Raw genomic sequence first — 9,739 nt, forward strand, 5'->3', positions numbered from 1 at the left:
CATATATATCAACAAATAAACATTTACAAAGACTTGATTCTTAAAACCCTTCATTAATGACATATTGTCATTAATAAATGTGCATTTATGATGGATTACCAACATTTGTAACCCCATTCAGAGGATCAATGTTATTTGTATCTGAAATTCCAAAATATGTTCCTATTGATGGTTTATAACTTATAATAGATAAGTATTAGCACACTATCTATAAATCATTAATACCAATGTTGGTTACAGCTTATAAAACCTGCAAAAAAAGATTTGTTATAAGAAGGTGTTCTGGCTGAAAACATCACAATGTGGAGATAAACAGCTCCTCCATCTGTGAAATAGGATTACATTTCATGCTGGCTAAAAATAAGACATCTAGTGTACCAAACATTTCATACTTGACCTTGCTAATGTTTGTCGGTGACAGATCTCACAAGCTGCACTTCAGTGTTGTCACTAACCAGAAGGACTCTGGATGCATCCTGCGGTTGATAAAGGTTAATGAAATCTCCCAGTCCAAAACTAAAAAGATTCACACTCGAGTCACTGCTCAGCGTCCCTTCTCATCTGTGCACCTTTGAAAGTGGCAGCGAGGGTAGTTCTCCATTGGAAGGTTCAGCAGTTAGATCGGCGGCTACTCCAGTCCGCATGTAGAAGAGATGACCCAAGAAACTAAACGGCAGTGCTGCACATGGGTGAGTTGATGTGGTTTAAATCATTAGATTAGATGATGCCATCAGTGTAAAGTCCATTTTCCAAAATCAGTTCTGATATTCTGATAATCCTTCTAGTTTTGTCTCAGAAACGCTTTCCTTGTTAGCAAACCAGATGTCCTCTCAGCAGTTATCAGTTTCTTTTTCCATCTGAAGAAAACCTTTGTTTGTTTGTTTGTCTGTTTTTGTGGTGTATACAAACACAGACAAAGGTAGAGACATAAAAAGTATTGAGATAAATTAAATCAAATCAAATGAAATAAAGATATATGCAAGCCAGTTATCGATGCCAAGAGTGGCATGTGTATGAGTATGTGTATATTTACAACTGAAAGAGAAAGGCAGAAGAGAGAAGGAAGACTAAGCAAATATACTACAAAATAGATCAAAATAAAAAGACAAAAGAAACTAAATAAGTGTTATGGCAACACTGAAAATGGCACCATCCACAGCACCATGGGGGTACTTGGGAGGGGGGAGGATGAATCTGAGGGAAAACCAATTATTCAATAAAAGAAAAAAATGATCAGAAGGGCAACAACAGACAGTTTTGTCAATAAATGAGGAGATGGGAAACTGTGATAAGTGGATAATCAAATATGTAGGTGTAGAGATGACAGTTATGGAAGTAAATGAATGAGCTGCTGAAGGAGTGAGCAAGTGGGCTGTTCCATGTATGAGGAGGAATGAAAATAAATAAAAAGTGTCAATAAACAATAAAAGTAATAATTACATGTGAGTGCATGTTAACCTACGTGAGTGAGTGAGTGAGTGAGTGAGTGAGTGAGTGAGTGAGTGAGTGAGTGAGTGAGTCCCAATCTCCACCCTAAAATCTCAACCCCGGGTAGTGCTTGAGTGCGAGAGACTACAAAGGGCTCGAAATGGTATAAAGAGGAGTGGAACATCCCTTTTCAGCGACATATCATGTTACTTGACAACGCCAAAACATGTTGTGTACTGTTGTAGGTTTGGGACATTTTATTTGACCTTCTTTACAGCTTTGAACATCTTGGGCTCTTTACAGATTGAAGGACTCCAAAAATAAATGTAATATTTTTATTAGAACAGCATAATTTAAAAAAAATGCAATTAATTGTTGATGAATAAAGCAGTTGTGCATTATTCCTCTGATGTGTTTTTATAAAATATCTTAAATCCTTAATGTTAATGTTTCCATCTAAATCAAGCCCCCACCACAGCGACTTCTTAGTTGACCCAATCAGGAAGAGCCAAAAACTGCAGTTCTCCGAGTGTCCACTAGGAGCAGTTTGCACAATAGAGCAGTTTCTCATTGACCCCCATGTTAAACAGGCCGTTTTCACAGCATAATTAAACCTATTTAAGGCCTGGTACAAAAAAAGCATTCTAGTCTGTATGTTTAGGTCATATCTCCATGACAACACTGAGGGGGGTGAATTGTTTTGGACTAGGTTAAAGTTTATGAATAATTAGGGGAGCGGCCTCTTGAGGGACAGTCTCTGGCCCTCACTTAGGAGGCCTCAGAGGTATACGTCAGCCAGAAGGCACATTTACGTGTTTTGCTGGAATATATCATCAATGGGCTCCTTCCCATTGGATTGCATTTGGTAATTGACTTAAATGGAGCAGCTGGTACCGGGGCCAGTAGGTAAGTCTTTCATAACACTCTTAAGGGGGGCCAGTGGTACAGTGGTTAGAGCAATTGGCCCATGTAAAAAAGGCTGATAGTCCTTCGAGGCATCGGCCGCAGCCGTGGTTTCGACTCTGACCTGTGGCCCTTTGCTGCATTTCTCCCCCTCTCTCTCAACCCATTTTCTGTCTATCCTTTATTATAAAGGCTTGAAAAACTGCCAAAAAATAATCTTTTAATAAACTCTGTGTTCACATACTACGTTGTTGGATCTTCAGTTAATGTGTAGGGACTCTTATCATGCTACTGCAGAGGTTTTGTGTTATTTGGAGCAGTATTAGTGGTTAAAAAAGCCACTTTAATGCATTCAATTCTCCGCCCCGAGCTTATCCATGTTAGCCGAGGCAGGCTGTTAGCGTCTCTCCAGAAAATATTTCATACACGAAAAAAGTGCCTCAATGGCTTATTTGATTTGCCTAAAAAGACCCTGGGATGATTTTGCACAGGAATTTTACTTTAATGTCACAATGCTATGAATTGGGTAATTCCCTCAGGTAAAGTCTGAAGCAACGCGGAAAGTGTTGATGAAGGGACCAAATATGTCTGCTGTAGAGCACTTGACCATTTGACAGTGGGACAGCCTTCAGCCCTCACCGACTTCCTGTGAACACAACTCGAAGTCTGTGAGTATGTGAGTGTGAAGATTGGGATTCAACCAGTATGTGAGTGAGTGAGGAAGGGAGCGAGGGAGTTTATTACACTGCATATGTTGCAAACCTATGACATCACCTGTATTTAATTTACTCACAGGCAGCAACATTCATCAAGCTAAAATCCTTGTGGGGCGGGCAGCTAAAACATTTACATGCATATATACAAAAAAACATCTCTCTGACTAGATGCCAGTACAGCGATAGTTGGGATCATTGGTTGTACTGGAACCATCCGTTTTGACCACCGTGACCTTGGATGAGTGCTGGGAGCTGTGCAGCGTATTTCTGGAGCAAAGACGCTCGCGGTAATTCTGGGCGAAGATGAGCAACATGAGGGGGTTGATACAGCTGTGAGAGTAGCTGAGGCAGATACTGATGTTGTAGGCATAGACAAAGGCAATAGTTGGGGTGTTGTTGGTCAGGTTGACCACCTGGATGACGTGGTAAGGTGACCAGCAGATCAGGAACAGGGCGATTACCATGAGGACCATCTTTGTGGCTCTTTTAGCCCAAATAGATTGCTTACGTTTGACACGACGTATGGAACTGAAGACATGGTACAGGGTGAGTGTGTAGAAGGTGCTGATGATGATGAGAGGGATGATGAAGCCCAGGATGGACTGGTAGAGAGTGTACCAGTACATGTCCTCAGGCCCATCCAGGTTCATCATGCACACCTCTAGATGCTGTCTGCGCACAACCTTGGCGTACAGCATGACGGGGACAGTGAGCAGGAAGCTTCCCAGCCACACCAGCAGGTTGATGATGATGGTCCACTGGATGGTCCTCCTCTCGGAAGTGGGGTGGACAATAGCTATGTACCTAGGAGGAAGAAGTCACTTTTTTTTAGAGTTGGACAGCAGTCAGAAACACAAATAACTATATAACTATACTATAATAATTGCAGTTCAATGTCAAGAACATTAGTTTTGCTTCAAGAAGGGATTTTCACCCTTGACATGCTCAGAGACTCAAATTAAGCAACGGAAAATGCTGAAATGTCAAAGATACACTTTCAATGTATTACGTGCTCAGAAGAATGATGAATGCAGTGATAAATTAGTGTCATTTACACAGGGTGACAACAATAGAAAATGAACACATTCCCATTTAGATGTTGGATTTGATTGTATTTCAATTTCAGGAGGTGCTCAGTTGAGATAAAAGTGACATATTTAGTGCATCTGCAGGAAATGAATGCCCACTTTGTCCTCACTTACACAAGTGTCATTTAAGTGGAGCAAATGAGTTGTTTCCACTTGTTGTCTACATGTTACATGACTCTCTGTGTTCATGCCAGACTGTTCTGGTTAGATTCGGCAGCGACATTCTTGACATTTTCTCGAGGACATCATGTGAAATTGCAATTATCTGTAGATCAATTGTTAAGCACTGTGATCATCACCAGAAGTAGAAGTCCCCCTGTTGAAGTTCAATAAATACAGTTTTATTGTGATGGTTGAATCAGGAGGTGCAGATCAATACCCAGTGTTCGGCCAGAGCTCCAGCACACTAAATGTTTTATGCTCTTCTGAAAAATAAATGGATTCAGGTGAAAAACAAGATTTATTTTTGATTTATTTTTCTGAAGTGAACGTATCTTTTTAAAATATGACTTCTTGTATTTATTGTACTTTCCTCTGTAGTTGCTCTTCAATAAGTGTTTTATACTTGTATTTAACTGTGATTTGGAAACAGGAACATGTGGATATCCACAAAACTGACATGAAATTAAATTACATTTCATTCTGAGGTAAAGTGGAACCAGCAGAATCGTTTTTCTGTGCTGATTAAAACAACACTGTAGGCACAAAGATGGTGCTGTATCCTCCCTTATGTATACCAGGGGAATACAGAGTTGTACCTTATAATATCAGTGTGGGATGAGCCTTTCAGTTGTCAAATCCTGGACATACATGTTCCAACTTTGTTATATTAATATTAGGAGTTCATTTTTCCACTGTGATTAGACTGTGCTCCTACAAGTGTGATGTTGTTTTTAGAGGACATGAGGCTGAGGGGAATACTGTATAATGGAGCTGTCAAAGGCTTATCACAATTCCACTGAATTAGGAAGTCAAATAATACATTTAATCAGCCCTGTGAAAGGTTTCAAACACTATAATTATGTGGCTTTTTGTACTGTTTCTAGGGTTGCAACCATTACTGGTTATTTGTTGATTGTTTTCTTGTTTGGTTTACCCACCTTTTTCTTGGGAGCATTACTTTGGAAATAATTATGGGTGAAACTTCCAGTGAGATTTAATGGAAGTAGCAGTTAGTTAGTTAGTTAGTCCCACTTACCGTGGTAGTCCCACTTACCGCCCCACTTACCGTGGTGATTAACTGCCAATAGTGAAAGTAATTCACCTCCATAGCAAATATTGCTTTGTATTGTTTTATCAGATACTGTATCTAAAACGATAGTCTAGTATTCCCAAAGTCAAAAGAAAAAAACAAAAAAATACCTGTCAATGGAGTTTTGTGGCTTTTATTAGAGCAGCTTCAGCCCCCCCCCCCCCCCCCCCCCATGTAAACAAGGCTGTCTGACAGCAAGGAGGTGAAAATATTCTATATAGCGTACACTTAAACCAATATTTATTTATTATTTTGGCTAAAATAGTTTTACTCCTGCCTCAATAAAGTAGCTAAATGTGCTAGTGTACCGTACTAATTCAGGTCGTCCTCCCATCCCTCAATAGTAGCAGGCAGAGGAATGATAACATTATCCCGTTTGAGGTGTAACAGGTGGTGTTCACACATGTTTGATTTCCCAATCGCTCTATAAAAAGTGATTAGTGTATCCCAAAAAAGGTCATTGCGATTCCAGTCAGACCCATAATTCATGCAAGGTATCATTTGGGCTAATGTCAGAAAATTGATGTCCTCAAATGTCTTGTTTTATCAACACAAAGATATTAAGAGTAAAGAAACTATATGCGAATAGAAAAAATTCACATTTAAGAAGCCGGAATCAGAATGTTTTTCCCCCTTATAAAAATATTTAAACCGATTTAGCAATTATCAGTAGTTAGTAGGGGATTATTTTATTATTTTATTTTCATTTTTATCTAACCAGATGAAAGCCACAACAGCAAAATACAAAACTATACATTACAAATGGTGCAGAGTAAAATATGAATGTAGTTACCCGTTTAATAGTTGATCATCTTTATACAATTATTTATTGTACTGAGGTGGCACAAGATAGCTTTTTGTTTGTGTGTTTGTTTGTTTGCTTGTTTGTTTGCTTGTTTGTTATCAACAGCTTGATCTCATTTTAACACACGCTTAATTGCTCTTGTTGAAGATGATGAAAAGTTTCTGTTTGGTCTCTTTTTCAGTATTTGCTGCAACAAACCTTTTGTTACTAATTATAATTAATAGGTAATAATTAAATTGATTTGACAGGATTGGGTTGAAATGTCATGATGTCAATATAGACTACTACAAAACAATATGAATAAAATTATCACATTATCCACTTTTAAATATTATGAAGCCACGCATGTGGTGCTGCTCATTAGAACAAACTTAGTCGGTCTAGTGGCTCTACAGAATGCATTATGTACATTACACTGAAGATTGTGTGGCATTATAGATCTGAGGGCTGCTCCTGCTCTGGCAATTACCTTTGGATGGTGATGTTTATCAGTCTAACTCTTGGCACACAGACCCATAAATGTGTTCAGTGTGTTCAGCTCATAAACATGACACATACATCATGTATGCAGGGAACATTATGTCTTCATGGACTGTTGCACAACTCCATTAGTATATTTTCAGATCGACTGTTTAGGGAGTTTGATGGCACTTGTACACCAGGTAACAAGGGGAAATTAAATAGTTATTCACTGAAAGTTTTCTTCTTCTTCTTCTTGTATTAAACATACATTTATTTAGTTGGTTTGATATGGAGTTTACAGTAGCAAGGATGCACTGTGGGTTTTTTGTAATGAATTTACACCTGTTCAGCTTTTGGCATTTGTTTGAAGAAGTTTAAAAAGAAAAAAGTAGAAGAAAGTAAATGTAAATATATACAAATACATAATACAATATATTGTATTAAAAATATTTAACTTTTTTACTCCACTACATTTATTTGGTAAATCTAGTTACTAGTTATTATACAGATATAGATAATATAAAATATTATCAGCAAATGAAATAAAATATGTTGTTATAGATTAAGCTACAAAGCAGTATACAAAGTAAATACAATTAACCCCACCTTTATCAGCGGCAACATTACAGTTATATTTACATTAATATATCAGTAATTATTATCTAATGGTATAATATTCTAAAAAGGTGTTGGCATAATGACAACTTTTACTTTTTGTACATTTTGAGGCTAAGACCTTTGTGCTTTTACTTAATAACATTTTGAATGCAGGACTTTTACTTGTAACAGAGTATCTCTAGTGTGGCATTACTACTTTTACTTCAGTAAAAACTCCGTCTGAGTACTTGTGGAGTACTTCCACCACAGGTAAAGAATAGTAGCTTTCTTTTTCCCAGCACCTTATCAAAGAATTCCAATGAAACACTGACAAGAGTTGGCATGCAATTTGTGATATGGATGGATTTAGCACTTACCGGTCAATGCACAACACAGTAACAATCCCCACTGTTGTAAACTGGTTGCTCACATCCACCACCACAACCGCTTTACACATAAAGTTTCCGAAGACCCACTGCCTGTCTCTGACCAGCTGGTGAATGTTGAAGGGCATCACAAGTAAGAACAGCATGTCAGCTATTGCCAAGTTCAGCAAATAGATGTCCGATACCATTTTCTTCTTGCATGCTTTCACCGCGTAGATGACCAGTCCATTGGCTATCACTCCTACTGAACACAGGATGCCATAGATTGTAGGGAATATGTGCATGAAAGTGGTGATGTCGACGTGGTTATAAGATACGGGAGTTGAATTCAGACATGACGGGTGAGTCAAGTTCTGTGTTTGGTTGTTTTTGCAAAAATCGACTGTGTCATTCATTTTCAGAGCCTCTTAATAACCGCCTCGGTGTGTTGCGGTTGTGGTTGAAATTAAAATGCGCACAGGGCGCTCTCCAGCCGGCGCCTAGTCTCCAAATGTGGGCAGCAAACTCGCGCACTCTCCAAGAGCATATAATCCTTGAGTTCGTCCGAGGGTATCCCGGCCTGGTTTCCTTGACAAAAGTTAAATGATGTAAAGCAGGAAAACGTACAACCTAATCAAGTCTGACTACACGAGCAGCGATGGTCCCTGGAATACGTTTATCTCTGGAGGCAAACTATGATATGACCATTTACCGTGCGCATCCGCTGTGCGCTTTACCAAACAGAGTGCGCCTCAGGGAACACTAGTTCCCTCCCTTCAAGATAATTCGCTGTGGCATGTAAAACGACAAGTAGACGTAAAAACTTAAATAAAAGCCAGACTTCTTTGTTTGCTTTATGCCTTGATAAGAAATTAAAATTAAGGAGGAGAGTAAGCAAACTCTTGAAGTGAGGATTTGTGTGTCATTTGCGATTTAAGTCATCCTCATGCTGTACTCTCTGAAACAAGTTCAGGGCTGTTGTATACTTTAATAAGCGTAAAGTAATGGTCATTCTGCAGTGTGATAAATACATAGTTGAGGTTTTCATGTTGATACTCGAATGGTAGAATCAATAATCCAAAGATAACAATTATCCTACCAATTTAAGGTTAACAAATGTGCAAAAATTAAAACAAATTTTTTACCACAGAATATAGCTGCACAAATAAGCCCCATGGTTTTACCACACATAAAAAGAGATTTGTGTTGCTTTTTTGCAGTTCAATTAAACTACACATTTCTGGAGAGCTTTTAAACATTATGTTTTTTGTTTCCTCGAAATCCTAATTAGATTCAGCTCAGAAAAGTTTAACTGATTCAGGCTCTTGTGTCTTTTCAATGGTGAATATGTCCTTAAGGTTGTTGTGTAACCCTCATACCAAAGATGTGATCTTCTTTGAAGCTTAGTTCTGATCTCATTGGGAATCAGCTTTAAAGGTCAGTGTGGTTTATTCATTCCCCATGATGCTTCCTTTGTCTTCCATCTTCCAACAAGATTGTATCTTTTTGTACAAGTCAAAAACATGTTGAGTGGCAAAGCATCTGCAAGACTAAAGCAGCCATTTCCAGTTAGTTATGACTTAGAACTGCCTTTCAAATCAAGGACAGTCATTCAATCCCCCATGATGGAGGTCATCTGCTTTGCTAAAGTGTTCTTGAGTAAAAACTTTAGGCCAAGGGCTAATCCATTTTTGTATGAGCTTATTAACTGTTGCATGATATTCTCAACAGCTATTTGATGGATGGCCATGAAACTTGTAAAAAGTCTCTCAGGATAAGGATTTTGCTAGCGCCAACATGAGGTTCACATTTGAGCCTTTGAGTGAAAAAGCTCAGCAGCCATAATATTTTGTACAAACATCCACACTCCCCTCAGGATGACTGTAATGACTTTGGTGAGACTTTCCATCTAGCGACACCATGAGGTCAAAATTATAATTTGTGACTAAATAACTTCAAAATGTATGACATTTGGAGACTTAATCTTGTTATAACTGTGGAATACAAATACAACTAGACCTGCAAGCAGGTATCAACGGGGTCCAAGCCCCTGGGCAACTTGGTAAGGTGATGCAATTCGAACCCTCAGGTCCATGGGCACGACGCAAGTCGCAGCGTGTACG

At 38.6% G+C, this 9,739-nt stretch overlaps 1 protein-coding gene across 1 annotated transcript; it reads right to left on the bottom strand.

The window, feature by feature from the left end:
• Positions 1-3,211: 3,211 nt before the first annotated feature.
• On the bottom strand, positions 3,212-8,032 carry mchr2b (melanin concentrating hormone receptor 2b; the record flags this gene model as incomplete). The annotated part of the gene is made up of 2 exons (XM_083915619.1): positions 3,212-3,851; positions 7,629-8,032. The coding sequence occupies 2 exons, from the start codon at positions 8,030-8,032 to the stop codon at positions 3,212-3,214; spliced, it is 1,044 nt and encodes a 347-aa protein (XP_083771745.1).
• Positions 8,033-9,739: the final 1,707 nt, after the last annotated feature.

This window comes from Echiichthys vipera, assembly GCF_963691815.1.
Source record: "Echiichthys vipera genome assembly, chromosome: 6".
Classification (NCBI taxonomy): domain Eukaryota; kingdom Metazoa; phylum Chordata; class Actinopteri; order Perciformes; family Trachinidae; genus Echiichthys; species Echiichthys vipera.